General features: G+C 36.3%; 1 protein-coding gene across 1 annotated transcript in view; it reads left to right on the top strand.

Annotated features, from left to right (window-relative positions):
* Positions 1–1,036: 1,036 nt before the first annotated feature.
* Positions 1,037–16,725, top strand: part of LOC136039526 (gamma-glutamyl hydrolase-like) — a 70,429-nt gene continuing 54,740 nt past the window's right edge. Inside the window, exon 1 of the mRNA XM_065723330.1 lies at positions 1,037–1,192. Coding sequence (XP_065579402.1) covers positions 1,114–1,192 — 79 coding nt within the window. The 5' untranslated portion in view covers positions 1,037–1,113. The remainder of the gene's footprint in view (positions 1,193–16,725) is intronic.

Here is a 16,725-nt window from a genome sequence, read left to right on the forward strand (position 1 = left end):
CTATACTCACTTTTTTGACCACACAAATTAAATTATTTATTCTTGTTATTACACCGAAAAAAATGCCAAGTGTCACCAAAGGCTAGATGGAGTTGAGTTGTTTTATCGACACTAGCGCCATTTCCCACTCTTATAAGTTACTCATTCTCTTTTTTCTCTCTGATAGAAGTCTTAAAATCGACAGCTTTTTAGCCATATGGTTCCTGGACGTATTGAAATGAACAATGAAAATTTCCTTTGGATCTCTTTTCATTTAGTATGTGTTATTTCCGTCTTCTTAAATTAAATTTATGCACATATCCTTATGTTAAAAACTTTTCATAAGTAACTTTAAACTTATTAAATTTATGGGTCTAGAACCATCGTAAACCACGGATTATTTTGATTCATATTTTGCAAGAACGTATCCATTTTCTTTTTTTAGGGGGACAGGTTACGAAAAATACTTTTCATCAAAAGTTTGTTTATATTTGTTATGTTTTTACGAGCTCGACCAACATTTTTTTTTGGGGGGGGGGCTCAAAATCTCTAGCGCCCCTGCCCCCGTGGATACGGCTTTGGCATTTTGTTATCAAAATTTTGGCTTCTTAAGTTTTTTTTCTATAAACAAAGTTCGTTCTTTATCTACGATTGAACGGTAAAACCTTTAAATGTCTGAAGAAGGACACAAACTCAATATAAATTAGGGTATACTTCTACAAAAATAACTTGCTGCCCCTTAAAATATGTTAATTATTGAATAATTCTGGGGAAAATTTGCTTTTCTTATCTATTCTAGTACAAGTTGAGGAGCAAATAGTTTCTAAAAAATATAATATAATCAAAGTTTCGCAAGTCTTGAGAACTAAAAGTAAACAAAATAATACAAGTATTTAGATTAAGAAATTACAGTTTTATCAATATTTATAAACAGAGTAATTAATCTTGCAAAATATAGTGACTAACCCCTGAATATAAACATAATGCCTTCCTTAATTATATTTACTTTGCTTCTCATCTTTCAATCAAAAGATTTGAATATACTTTTTATCATTGACAGTTTTTATCACATCATTCATTAAGCAATATAATACCTTCGGTCGTGTGTCTTTATTCGTCAGTCAGCAAAGAAAAATGCATCTTTATTTTTTCGTGGCGTTATTCTTCTATGGAGCCAGGGGGACAATAGTGAACAATGGCCGTCCTATTATAGGTAAATAGCTTTTTAAGTCACTGTCGAGAATAGGGTTCAAACGGTAAATGAAACTCTGCCAGGTAGAGGGGGTATTATTCTAGAGTAAGAGCTATTGAGAAGGATATATGTTAAGAAAACAAGTTTTATTCGTAATATGCAAAATAAATGTAGTTAGCATGTTTTGACTTCAGCACGACTTTATTTTTACACCCACCCCTAATTTGCAAATACATTGCCCAAAATCTATATTTTTCACGCATTCGGCCACCCGTGACTCTTGTTTTTCCGGTTCTTGAGGCGCAGCAGTTCATTCAATTCACGGGTGGAAACTGGGGGAAACAAGAAAGACGCATTGGCAGAATTTAAGGGAAATATATAATCTGGGCTATATATTTGCACATATGGGAGGAGGACTGGATGTAAAGTTAAAATGTAAATTTGAATTAAGGAGGTTTAATTCACGACTTAATCCCCCACAGTCCCCGGCGGAAGGGCTGCAAGTTACGAACTTTGCCCATTGCTTACATATATCTTAGTATTAGTTGTTGGGAAGCATACAGACGTTTTCAGGGAGGGATTTTGCCTGGTGGGGAGGATCGGGGGAGAGGGTTACGTAGGAGGATCTTTCCATGGAGAAATTTTTCATGGGGAAAGAGAATTTCTATGAAGGTGGCGCTGGATTTCCCAGCATTATTTAAAAAAAATCAAAAATTTAATAAAAAAACAATTTTTTCAACTGAAAGTAAGAAGTAACATTAAAACCTCAAACAAACAGAAATTGTTACGTATACTCGTCAGTGCCTTGCTCTTGACGCTAAAGTATTTTTAGTAATTTCAAAAGAGCTACTTATTCTAATTTAACGGTCTTTGTAATTTAGGGGTCATTCTTAAAGAACTGGAGCGAAATTCGAACTTTAGCGTAAAGAGCGAGGTATTGACGAGTGCGTGAACCCCCTCATATTACATAAATGAGAAAGTTCACCCCTTCCTCAATACCTTGCTCTTTGCGCGAAAGTTCGAATTTTGTCAAATAATGACCAACATAAGCAATAATTTGTTTGTGTTATTTTCCATCCAATCTTAGCATTTAATTTTACCTTTAGCAGCTTCATAATTATGATTTTTATGTGATGATAAATCAAAGATATTTTATGTCCTCGGTTTGTGGTTGTTATTAAATAAAAAAAAAGTTTTTTTCCAACTGAGAGTAGGGAATAACACTAAAGCTTAAAACGAACCTAAATTATTACGTATATCTTTTCTATCATTCATTTCTGTCATTTGAAAATTGATCAACTTGTGAGTTTCATTTTCATGAAAATAGGTTCGACCCCTTTGCCCGTTTTGTTAGTAAGCCTTACAAAATTAGTTCCGCAAATATCGCTAATTTAAATTACGTGGGAGAATCTTTCCATGGAGAAATTTCTCGTGGGGGAAGGGAATTTTTCGTGAAGGGGAAGCTGGATTTCCCAACATTATTCAAAAAACGATCAGCAATTAATTAAAAAACAAGTTTTTTTCAAATGAAACTAAAAGGCAACATTAAAACTTAAAACGAACAGAAAATATTACGCTTATGAGATTGGTTGCCTCTCTTCAATAGCTCGCTCTTACACTAAAGTTTCTTTTTTAACTTTTAAAAGAGGCTATTATTCTAATTAAACAGCCTTTGTTATTCAGGAGTCTAAACTTAGGTTATTACAAGGTTATTATTAGTTTAAAAATAGTAAAATTAATATCCAAATTTAATTTTAATTATTCATGTTCGGTGAGCCAAATTCAAAACCCTGCATTAATCAAAAACTTTAAGAAATTAGATAAAAAACAAGTTTTTTTCAACTGAAAGTAAAGAGCGACATTAAAACTTCAAACGAACAGAAATTATTCCGTATCTAAAATCCCGTATCTAAAATTCTATACATTCCGTATCTAAAATTTCCGCTCTTTACGCTAAACTGTTTTATTGTTTTATAAAGTAGAGTTGTGAGAAAGAGTCAATCTTTAGCGTAAAGAGTGGGGCGTTGAGAAAGGGAGAGCGCCTTTCATATATGGAATAATTTCTGTTCGTTTTTAATTTTTAATGTCGTTCCTTACTTTGAGCTAAGAAAAAACTTGTTTTTTTTTTAATTAATCAAACAGTTCGTGGCAACGAACTGTAGTGAGGAGCGACCCGGCTCAATAGTAACCAAAACTCTAAAAAACGGAATTTTTACAACAATCGTTACATCAAAAGAATTGCAATTTAATGCTGATTTTAAATATACAAGTTTCATTATGTTTAGAATTACCCATCAAAAGTTACGAGTCTGACAAAACTTACCTTATTTTAGAAAATGAGGGAAACACCCCTTAAAAGTGATAGAATCTTAACAAAAATTACACCATTAGATTCAGCATATCAGAGAGCCCTACAATAAAAATCAAGTTCCTGTCTACAAAAATGTGGAATTTTGCATTTTTTGCCACAAGACAGATCACGGATGCGTTTTTTTCCCGGGGGTGATCGTATCTACCCAGTGGTCCTAGAATGTCATGAGAGGGCTCATTCTAATGGAAATTGAAAGTTCTAGTACCCTTTTTAAGTGACCAAAAAAATTGAAGGGCACCTAGGCCCCTTCCCACGCTCATTTTTTCCCAAAGTCACCGGATCAAAATTCTGAGATAGCCATTTTATTCAGCATAGCCGAAAAACCTAATAACTATGTCTTTGGGGACGACTTACTCTTCCATAGTCCCCGTGGAAGGGGCTGCAAATTTCAAACCTTGACCAGTATTTACATATAGCAATAGTTATTTGGAAGTGTGCAGACGCTTTCAGGTGGATTTTTTGGCTTGGGGAGGGGTTGAGGGGAGGTGTTTATGCGGGGGAATCAGACTGTCTGGGTAACGTACAGTATTGCTGCAACTTTTGGCCGGCTCCATACACAAGACGCTTCAGAAGCAATACGTTGATCTATTTATTAGCCATCGATAAAAGCAGGCACATGCCCAGGAATTTTTCTGGGGGGGGGGTGATTATGACAAAAACTTTGAAGGTGGTCCGACAATGGAAAAACCAAAACAGATCATATTTGATAATTTAAATAAGAAGTACATAAAAATTTAAGAAAATTACCATATCGGAAGGAAGGACAGGTCCTTCATGGCTCCACCCACCTGCATATCTCTCTGCCTTGTAGATATATATATATATATATATATATATATATATATATATATATATATATATATATATATATATATATATATATATATATATATATATATATATATATATATATAGTTTTTACCTTTTTTTAAGCCAAGGTTCGAACCTGGAACCTCTTGAACCTAGAACCAGGAACATAACGACAGAACATCGACAGACAGACACACAGACAGACAGACACCTTATTTTTATATAAATAGATTCCCTGTGTCCCGGTCGTCATTTGTGTCCCGGTGTCCCGGTCTGCTGTCACATTGTCTGTCCATATAAATAGACTGTCAGGTTTTCATTTATATTCCCTCTGTCCCGGTCGTCATTTGTGTCCCGGTCTGTAATTTCTCTTTGAGTGTTTTTTCATTTTATTTTTTTTTTAGTTTCTTTCCTTTTTTCTTTTTTCAGTTTTCTTTTTCTTCTTTATTTTTCAGCGTCACTATGAAATACATATCGCCGAACCTTTGTTTTCTTAACTAAAATCTGGTAGGCATTGATGACCTTATCCAAGTCAAAATCCCAAACTCTCGCTGTCCAGGTGGATTTTCATCTAACTGCGCGGTTTTGAGTTCTTTAGCCGCAAGCCTGTTTTCTTGCTGTTTCCTCGGCATGCTTTCTTTTCTTGCTTTCTCTATCAGCCGCAAGCCTGTTTTCTTGCTGTTCTTGTGATTCCTTGGCACGCTTTCTTTTCTTACTTTATCTATCAGCCGCAAGTTTTTTGGCATAGAATCTGTGAGCAGCTTCCTCGGCTGTTGCCATTGTAGGTTTACAATTAAACATTTTTCCGTCCACGATCTTCTTACAATTAAAAATTTGTCTTTGAACGATTTTCTTAAATACTTTTAATGACGTCATCGTCATAACAAACATGACGACAACTAACTTCATGACGACATGACTACATGATGACATGACGTCACTCGACATATAGACAGACAGACAACTTATTTATATATATATACTAGCTGTTGGGGTGGCGCTTCGCGCCCCCCCCCCCAAGCCCCCCCGCAAGCGTAAGTCGTTACGCGCCATATTAGTTATGCGCCATTGTAGTTGTGTCCCTGTGTCCCACCTGTGAATATAGATAGATTTATATATGTGTTTCAAACTACGTAAAAATTGCGAATAAACAACATTCTTGGCTTTCCCATTGTCTGTGCATATACAAAGCCGTATGTACTAATAATGACGTCGTATGCAAACGCTCTTTTTACAAACAAACAAACCTGCATCCACACAACTTGTTTTTATATAGATAGATAGATAGATAGATACAATACAAATTAACTGCGTAAAACTTGCGAATATACAACATTCTTCGCTGTCCAATTGTCGCTACATATAAATACATTGTCAGGTTTACCGACCCTCGAACATGCAACGTACAATTTTCCATGGGAAAAACAATCAGTATTAAGATTTATACCACATTTTTCTAATGATTGACCTTGAGCTTTGTTAATGGTGATTGCAAATACTAATCGAATTGGGAATTGCAATCTTTTAAATTGAAAAAGCAGATCCGTTGGAATCATGAGAATGCGAGGAATAAGAAAAGCCTCACCCTCATAAGGCCCTTTCAAGATTGTGGCCTCTATTAGGTTTTCCATTGTTTTTTTTACGGCAAGTCGCGTGCCATTGCAAATCAGCAGGTAGTTGTATACGTCCTGAAATTGAGTCTACTGGGAGCTTTCCGTTTCCAATTGTCAGCAATTGATCTGAAAATGTTTGACCAGAGTCATCGTTTTGCAATCGGACACGCATATTTGTAGTTAATTTTAATATTTTTACGTGTGCCCATAAATTAGAATTTCTCAGGCAAGCATTCATTCGTCTTCAATGGCTCTGGTGGTGCAGCCAATAGAGGAAGTTTAACTTTTCCTGAGGCGCAACACATTCCCATTGTATCACCATTGAATTTCAAGGCCTTGCAATAGGGACAAATTTTAGACATTGTCCCGATTTGAACACATCTACTCAAGCTATAATCATCGACTGGGTTGTACCTGAATGCCAGGCGATAACTTTCAGGTTGCTCTGATTCCTCGGCACGCTTTCTTTTCTTACTTTCTCTATCAGCAGCAAGCCTGATTTCTTGCTGTTCTTGTGATTCCTCGGCACGCTTTCTTTTCTTACTTTCTCTATCAGCAGCAAGCCTGATTTCTTGCTGTTCTTGTAATTCCTCGGCACGCCTTCTTTTTTCACTTTCTCTTTTAGCAGCAAGTCTGCTTCCGCGTTGCTCTGGTAGTTCCTCGGCACGCTTTCTGTTCTTTTTTCTCTATCAGCCTCAAGCCTGTTTCCTTGCTGTTCTTTTGATTCCTCGGCACGCTTTCTGTTCTTTTTTTCTCTATCAGCCTCAAGCCTGTTTCCTTGCTGTTCTTTTGATTCCTCAGCACGCTTTCTGTTCTTTCTTTCTCTATCAGCCTCAAGCCTGTTTCCTTGCTGTTCTTTTGATTCCTCGGCACGCTTTTTTTTCTGACTTTCTCTATCAGCAGCAAGTTTTTTGGCATAGACTCTTTGAGCATCTTCATCGGCTTTTGCCATGGTAAGTTCATCAGTCATTGTAAACTTAAACATTAATAGATTTCTACGTGAACATATGTCTTAAATATCTTGAATGACGTCACCGTCAAAGCAAAAATGAAGACAACTAATTTCATGACGTCAGTCAACACAGAAACATGACGTTATCTGATCCACAGACAGACACACAGACAGACAACTTATTTTTGATGAACTTACCATGGCAAAAGCCGATGAAGATGCTCAAAGAGTCTATGCCAAAAAACTTGCTGCTGATAGAGAAAGTCAGAAAAGAAAGCGTGCCGAGGAACTACCAGAGCAACGCGAAAGCAGACTTGCTGCTAAAAGAGAAAGTGAAAAAAGAAGGCGTGCCGAGGAATCAAAAGAACAGCAAGGAAACAGGCTTTAGGCTGATAGAGAAAGAAAGAACAGAAAGCATACGTCCGACATCCTTTGAGTATTTGAGGACTGTAAATGGTACTATACATGACACTTACCGTAGTGCATGCCAAGCTCTGAATTTATTGGAGAATGACCAACACTGGGATAACTGCATCAATGACGCGTGCGAAATGTCAACCCCAAGTCAAATTCGTGCATTGTTTGGCATCATTTTAACAACTTGCTCTCCATCAGCTCCTACAGAGTTATGGGAAAAATATAAGTCAAAAATGTCCAAAGATATACTCCATTGAAAACAGTTAGAGACGTCAGATATGACTTTTGATTTTACATCAGAAATTTATAACTACACTTTAGTTGTTATAGAAGATTTGTGCGTACGTTTGGCAAACAAACCTCTTCAGGATTTGGGAATGCCTTCACCTAACCGTATCGCTGCTGTTTCGACATGTGTAGAATTGGATCGTGAACAAAGTTACAGTACGAGTGATCTATTGTCGTATGTACAAAATAACATTTCCAAGTTAACATCGGAACAAAAAGACATTTATGATACGATAATGCATTGTGTCGATAACAACGTTGGAAAAATTTTCTTTTTGGATGCGCCAGGAGGTACTGGTAAAACGTTTGTGATAAAACTGATTCTGGCATCAATTCGATCAAAAAATGATATAGCGTTGGCAATTGCGTCGTCCGGAATAGCCGCAACATTGCTGCCTGGTGGAAGAACTGCTCATTCCGCTTTGAAATTGCCTCTGAACTTGCATTCTACAGATACTCCCACGTGCAATATTTCCAAATCATCTGGGATGGGTAAAGTATTGCAGCAATGCAAACTTATTATTTGGGATGAGTGCACAATGGCGCACAAAAAATCGCTCGAGGCTCTGGATCAATGCTTGAAAGATTTGCGAGGGAAGTCGAAACCCTTTGGCAGCACATTAATATTGCTTGCGGGAGATTTCAGGCAAACATGACCTATAATACCTAGATCAACTCCTGCAGACGAAATGAATGCTTGCCTGAAAAATTCTAATTTATGGGCACACGTAAAAACATTAAAATTAACTACAAATATGCGTGTCCGATTGCAAAACGATGACTCTGGTCAAACATTTTCAGACCAATTGCTGGCAATGGGAAACGGAAAGCTCCCAGTAGACTCAATTTCAGGACGTATACAACTACCTGCTGATTTCTGTAATTTAGTGACGTCCAAAAATGAATTGATTGAAAAAGTATTTCCGAATATTCTAAAAAATTATAAAAATAATAAATGGCTAAGTGAAAGAGCGATTCTCGCACCCAAAAATATAGACGTCCACGAAATCAACAATATTGTTTTGACCAAGATTCGAGACCAGGCAGTCCTTTACAAGTCAGTCGACACAGTATTGGAACCAAATGAAGCGGTTAATTATCCATCTGAATTTTTAAATTCCATAGATCTTTCAGGGTTTCCACCACACGTATTACAACTAAAAATAGGCGTACCAATAATACTTTTAAGAAATATAAACCCACCAAAGCTTTGCAATGGCACTCGACTTGCCGTAAAAAAAACAATGGAAAACCTAATAGAGGCCACAATCTTGACAGGGCCTTTTGAGGGTGAGGCTGTTCTTATTCCTCGCATTCCCATGATTCCAACGGATCTGCCTTTTCAATTTAAAAGATTGCAATTCCCAATTCGATTAGCATTTGCAATCACCATTAACAAAGCTCAAGGTCAATCATTAGAAAAATGTGGTATAGATCTTAATACTGATTGTTTTTCCCATGGACAATTGTACGTTGCATGTTCGAGGGTCGGTAAACCTGACAATCTATTTATATGCAGCGACAATTGGACAGCGAAGAATGTTGTATATTCGCAAGTTTTACGCAGTTAATTTGTATTTTGGAACCAAATGAAGCGGTTAATTATCCATCTGAATTTTTAAATTCCATAGATCCTTCAGGGTTTCCACCAAACGTGCTACAACTAAAAATAGGAGTACCAATAATACTTTTAAGAAATATCAACCCACCAAAGCCTTGCAATGGCACGCGACTTGCCGTAAAAAAAACAATGGAAAACCTAATAGAGGCCACAATCTTGACAGGGCCTTATGAGGGTGAGGCTGTTCTTATTCCTCGCATTCCCATGATTCCAACGGATCTGCTTTTTCAATTTAAAAGATTGCAATTCCCAATTCGATTAGAATTTGCAACCACCATCAACTAAGCTCAAGGGCAATCACTAAAAAAATGCGGTATAGATCTTAATACAGATTGCTTTACCAATGTACAATTGTATGTTGCATCTTTGAGGGTCGGTAAACCTGACAATCTATTTATACGCACAGACAATGGGACAGCGAAGACTGTTGTATATTCACAAGTTTTACGTAGTTAATTTTTATTGTATCTATCTATCTATCTATCTATATAAAAACGAGTTGTGTGTATGCATGTTTGTTTGTTTGTAAAATGAGCGTTTGCATATGACTTCATTATTAGTACATACGGCTTTGTATATGGACAGACAATGGGAAAGCCAAGAATGTTGTATATTCGCAATTTTTACGTAGTTTGAAACACATATATAAATCTATCTATATTCACAGGTGGGACACAGGGACACAACTACAATTGCGCGTAACTAATATGGCGCGTAACGACTTACGCGCGCGGGGGGGCTTGGGGGGCGCGAAGCGCCCCACCTACTAGGTGTTGGGGTGGCGTGAAGCGCCACCCCAACAGCTAGTATATATATATCTATATATTTAAAAATAAGTTGTCTGTCTGTGTGTCTGTCCGTCAGGTGACGTCATGTTTCTGTGTCGACTGACGTCATGAAGTTAGTTGTCGTCATTTTTGCTATGACGGTGACACCATTAAAGATATTTAATCATGAAGTTAGTTGTCGTCATTTTTGCTATGACGGTGACGTCATTAAAGATATTTAAGACATATATGTTCACGTAGAAATCTATTAATGTTTAAGTTTAAAATGACTGATGAACTTACAATGGCAAAAGCCGATGAAGATGCTCGAGTCTATGCCAAATAACTTGCTGCTGATAGAGAAAGTCAGAAAAGAAAGCGTGCCGAGGAATCAAAAGAACAGCAAGGAAAAAGGCTTGAGGCTGATAGAGAAAGAAAGAACAGAAAGCGTGCCGAGGAATCAAAAGAACAGCAAGGAAACAGGCTTGAGGCTGATAGAGAAAGAAAGAACAGAAAGCGTGCCGAGGAACTACCAGAGCAACGCGAAAGCAGACTTGCTGCTAAAAGAGAAAGTGAAAAAAGAAGGCGTACCGAGGAATTACAAGAACAGCAAGAAATCAGGCTTGCTGCTGATAGAGAAAGTAAGAAAAGAAAGCGTGCCGAGGAATCACAAGAACAGCAAGAAATCAGGCTTGCTGCTGATAGAGAAAGTAAGAAAAGAAAGCGTGCCGAGGAATCAGAGCAACCTGAAAGTTATCGCCTGGCATTCAGGTACAGCCCAGTCGATGATTATAGCTTGAGTAGATGTGTTCAAATCGGGACAATGTCTAAAATTTGTCCCTATTGCAAGGCCTTGAAATTCAATGGTGAAACAATGGGAATGTGTTGCGCCTCAGGAAAAGTTAAACTTCCTCTATTGGCTGCACCACCAGAGCCATTGAAGACTTTCCTTACTGGAACTACGTCAGAATCTAAGCGTTTTTTGTCAAAAATCAGAAAATACAACTCATGTTTCCAAATGACGTCGTTTGGAGCCCAAATCGAAAATCCAGATCAATTTTTGTCTACTTTCAAAGTAAAAGGGCAAATTTATCATAGAGCAGGGTCCCTTCTACCATTCTCAGGCGAGAATCATAAATTTTTACAATTGTACTTCATCAGTGATAGAAATTCTGAATTGAATGCACGTTGCGAAATTTCTCCCAACGTTGAAAGGACAATCGTTTCCCAATTGCAACATCTTTTCCACGAAAATAATAATTTAGTGCGTCTGTTCAAAACAGCCATCGATTTGATGCCTACTGATACGCATAAAATTGTTATTTCCGCTGACAAAACGCCTCCTGGCCAACATGTGCGTAGATACAATGCTCCAACTATCGACAAAGTGGCAATCGTTATGGTCGGTGATCAGTTTTTACCTCGAGATATTATTCTTCATAAGCGAAACGCTCAGTTGTTAAGAATTGCTGAAACTGATCGATGCTACGATGCCCTACAATATCCTATCATTTTTTGGGATGGAGCCGACGGCTATCACTTTATTATTAAATTGATGAATCCAGCCACTAACAAAGAAATGAATAAGAAATGCAATTGAATGCATTATTATTCCTATAGACTAATGATTCGGCAGGATGAAGAAAATTATATTTTAAAATGCCGTGAATTGTTTCACCAATTTGTCGTTGATATGTATGCTAAAATTGAATCAGAACGTTTGCTATATATCCGCCTGAATCAGACCAAGCTCCGCTCTGAACAATACATTCATTTGCGAGATGCAGTTATAAATGACGGTAATACCACAAACGTTGGAAGATTAACAATTTTACCTTCGTCATATGCTGGCAGTCCCCGTCATATGCATGAATATGCTCAAGATGCTATTGCGTATGTTCGTCTCTATGGTCGTCCAGATTTATTTATTACATTTACGTGTAATCAATCTTGGGACGAGAAACTGCAGATTTTACTTCGAGGACAATCGGCGGTTCATAGGCATGACATTACGGCCCGTGTCTTCCGGCAAAAGTTGAAATCACTGATAAACTACATAGTAAAACTTGAAGTGTTTGGGTCAGTGCGATGCTGGATGTACTCAGTGGAATGGCAAAAACGAGGTTTGCCACACGCACATATACTAATCTGGCTACATAAAAAAATTACTTCGAACGAAATTGATGATGTGATTTCCGCTGAAATACCTGATAAAAATGTCGATAAGGGGTTACATGATATTATTGTAAAAAATATGATACATGGACCTTGCGGTGCACTGAACGAAAATTCACCATGCATGGCCAAAGGAAGGTGCACAAAGCAATATCCTCGACTTTTAGTATCAAACACAATTACTGGCAATGATGGTTACTCACAATATAGAAGAAGATCTACTGAAGATGGCGGTAAAACAGCAATAATAAAGAAGTGTAACGGTACCACCATCGAAGTATAATAACCAGTGGGTTGTTCCATATTCCCCATTATTATCAAAAACATTTAATGCACACATAAACGTTGAATACTGTAACTCCGTAAAGGCAATCAAATACATATGTAAATACGTCAAAAAAGGCAGTGACATGGCGGTTTTGCGGGAGATTTCAGGCAAACATTACCTATAATACCTAGATCAACTCCTGCAGACGAAATGAATGCTTGCCTGAAAAGTTCTAATTTATGGGCACACGTAAAAATATTAAAATTAACTACAAATATGCGTGTCCGATTGCAAAACGATGACTCTGGTCAAACATTTTCAGATCAATTGCTGGAAATTGGAAACGTAAAGCTCCCAGTAGACTCAATTTCAGGACGTATACAACTACCTGCTGATTTCTGTAATTTAATGACGTCCAAATATGAATTGATTGAATAAGTATTTCCGAATATTCTAAAAAATTATAAAAATAATAAATGGCTAAGTGAAAGAGCGATTCTCGCACCCAAAAATATAGACGTCCACGAAATCAACAATATTGTTTTGACCAAGATTCGAGACCAGGCAGTCCTTTACAAGTCAGTCGACACAGTTTTGGAACCAAATGAAGCGGTTAATTATCCATCTGAATTTTTAAATTCCATAGATCTTTCAGGGTTTCCACCACACGTGCTACAACTAAAAATAGGCGTACCAATAATACTTTTAAGAAATATAAACCCACCAAAGCTTTGCAATGGCACTCGACTTGCCGTAAAAAAAGACAATGGAAAACCTAATAGAGGCCACAATCTTGACAGGGCCTTTTCAGGGTGAGGCTGTTCTTATTCCTCGCATTCCCATGATTCCAACGGATCTGCCTTTTCAATTCAAAAGATTGCAATTCCCAATTCGATTAGCATTTGGAATAACCATTAACAAAGCTCATAACAACTGAGCATTTCGCTTATGAAGAATAATATCTCGAGGTAAAAACTTATCACCGACCATAACGATTGCCACGTCGTCGATAGTTGGAGCATTGTATCTACGCACATGTTGGCCAGGAGGCGTTTTGTCAGCGGAAATAACAATTTTATGCGTATCAGTAGGCATCAAATCGATGGCTGTTTTGAACAGACGCACTAAATTATTATTTTCGTGGAATATATATATAAAAATAAGTTGTCTGTGTGTGGATCTGTGGATGGATCAGGTGACGTCATGTTTGTCCGCATATGACGTCTGAATTATTTCACACTAATACAAAAGAAGAAAAAAACTAAAAAAGGTAAAAACTACAAAAAAAACTAAAAAGAAAAAAAAACTAAAAAAGCTAAAAAACTAAAAAAAACTAAAAAAAGGTAAAAATCTAATAACTAAAAAAAAACTGAAAAAAATAAAAAAAGGCAAAAACTACAAAAAAAATAAAAACTAATAAAAAAACTAAAAAAGCTAAAAAACTAAAAAAACTAAAAAAAAACTAAAAAAAGGTAAAAAACTAAAAAAAACTAAAAACTAAAAAAGAAAAAAACTAAAAAAAAGGAAAAAACTGAAAAATAAAAGAGAAAAAGAGAACTAAAAAAATATGAATAAATATATATAAAAATAAGTTGTTTGTGGGTTATGTCTGTCTGTCTGTCTGTCGAGTGACGTCGTGTTTGTCCGCATATGACGTCTGAATTATTTCACACTAATACAAAAGAAGAAAAAAAACTAAAAAAGGTAAAAACTACAAAAAAAACTAAAAAGAAAAAAAACTAAAAAAGCTAAAAAAACTAAAAAAACTAAAAAAAGGTAAAAAACTAAAAACTAAAAAAAACTGAAAAAACTGAAAAAAGGCAAAAACTAAAAAAAAACTAAAAACTAATAAAAAAACTAAAAAAGCTAAAAAACTAAAAAAACTAAAAAAACTAAAAAAAGGTAAAAAACAAAAAAAAACTAAAAACTAAAAAAGAAAAAACTAAAAAAAAGGAAAAAACTGAAAAATAAGAGAAAAAGAAAACTAAAAAAATATTAATAAATATAAAAAATATAAATATAAATATAATATAAATTAGCAATCAACAAAGCACCGAGACACAAATGACGACCGGGACACAGGGAGTATAAATGACGACCAGGACATAAGTAAAAAAAAAAACTAAAAAAACTAAAAAAATGGTAAAAACTACAAAAAAACTAAAAACTAATAAAAAAACTAAAAAATCTAAATAAACTAAAAAAGAAAAAAAAGAAAAAAGGAAAAAAATAAAGGAGAAAAACAAAACTAAAAAACGAATGTATATACAGACCGGGACACCGGGATACAAATGACGACCGGGACACAGGGAATTTAAATGACGACCGGGACACAGGGACACAACTACAATGGGGACGCCGGGGGGCACAGGGGGATATAAATGACGACCGGGACACCGGGACACAAGGAATATAAATGACGCCCGGGACACTCAAAGAGAAATCACAGACTGGAACACCGGGACACAAATGACGACCGGGACACAGGGAATATAAATGACGACCGGGACACAGGGACATAACTACAAAGGGGACGCCGGGGTGCACAGGGGGATATATAAATGACGATGGCGACTCAGGGAATGGTCGATTAGCAATCACCATCAACAAAGCTCAAGGGCAATCATTAGAATCATGAGGTATAGATCTGAATACGGATTATTTTCCCATGGACCATTATATGTTGCATGTTCAAGAGTCGGTAAACCTGACAATCTATTTATATGCACAGACAATGGGACAGCAAAGAATGTTGTATATTCGCAAGTTTTACGTAGTTAAAAATATATATATATATATATATATATATATATATATATATATATATATATATATATATATATATATATATATATATATATATATATATATATATATATATATATATATATATATATATATATATATATATCTATATTCACAGGTGGGACATAGGGACACAACTACAATGGTGCGTAACTAATATGGCGCGTAACGACTTACGCGCGCGGGGGGGCTTGGGGGGTGGCGCGAAGCGCCCCCACCAACTAGGTGTTGGGGTGGCGCGAAGCGCCACCCCAACAGCTAGTATATATATATATTCACAGGTGGGACACAGGGACACAACTACAATGGCGTGTAACTAATATGGCAAGTAACAACTTACGCGCGCGAGGGAGCTGGGGGGTGGCGCGAAGCGCCACCCCAACAGCTAGTATATATATATATATATATATATATATATATATATATATATATATATATATATATATATATATATATATATATATATATATATATATATATATATATATATATATATATATATATATATTGTGATGTATATCACAAACCGGTGCTAGATACAATATGCGGAAGAGTTCAACACTAACCCAAGTATTGACAGGACATTTTAAATGAAACCACGAATGAAATCTCAGTCTATACGAGATTAAGGGCTTATAAACAGAAGTTAATCTACGCTAAAGACACCCTAGTAATAGCAGCCATGTTTCTTTCTAATCTTGTCCCAGTGGAAAGCAAAAGTAGTTAAGTTATATCACACGATTTTACATTCGTTTGATTCAAATCCACTCCACTTAAAATTTAGCCTGATCAAGCTGGATTCAGAGCAGGAATGGGATACATCAATCAGATTTTCACGATGAAATGTATGCTCAGACCAAACATCAGCAAACAGCGAAATCAGTCTTCATTCATATTATCACCGCATTCAACTCAGGTGCCCGTTGTGGAATTCAAATGGCTATGCTGGAAAATGTTAGTACTGGCTAATGTCGTTCGCCTATTCCAGGTGTACTTTAAACAAACACGAATCTACGTCCAAGTCGACGGAGAGCTCTTCTCATTATTCAATATTCAAATCACAGTAAAATATGGTCGTTTCCTTTTCCTAGAACTTTTCAACTTTGTAATAGACTGGATTTTAAACGAAGTCATGCAGAACTGTGCTGGAATTAACATAAGCTTATATTTCAACGTCACCTGTTTGGATCACATGGAAGATGTTTTGTTACTAGGTAGTTCTTTCCTAGAGATGCAGGACATACTCCAGAGAGAATATGTAGCAGCCACTCTCATGGGTTTTAAAATCAGCATCGAGAAGACAAAATTGGTGACTGACGATGAATTTTAATCGCCTTGCTGAATCATTGCCAAATTGAGCTGGTTGACAAATGTAAATACCTAGGCTTGATCACAAGTATTGTGGGTAGTTGCACTGACGAAATTAATGTTAGCATATAAGTAGCCTCCTCTGTCTTTTCACAACTT

This window comes from Artemia franciscana, chromosome 19, assembly GCF_032884065.1.
Source record: "Artemia franciscana chromosome 19, ASM3288406v1, whole genome shotgun sequence".
Taxonomy (NCBI): Eukaryota; Metazoa; Arthropoda; class Branchiopoda; order Anostraca; family Artemiidae; genus Artemia; species Artemia franciscana.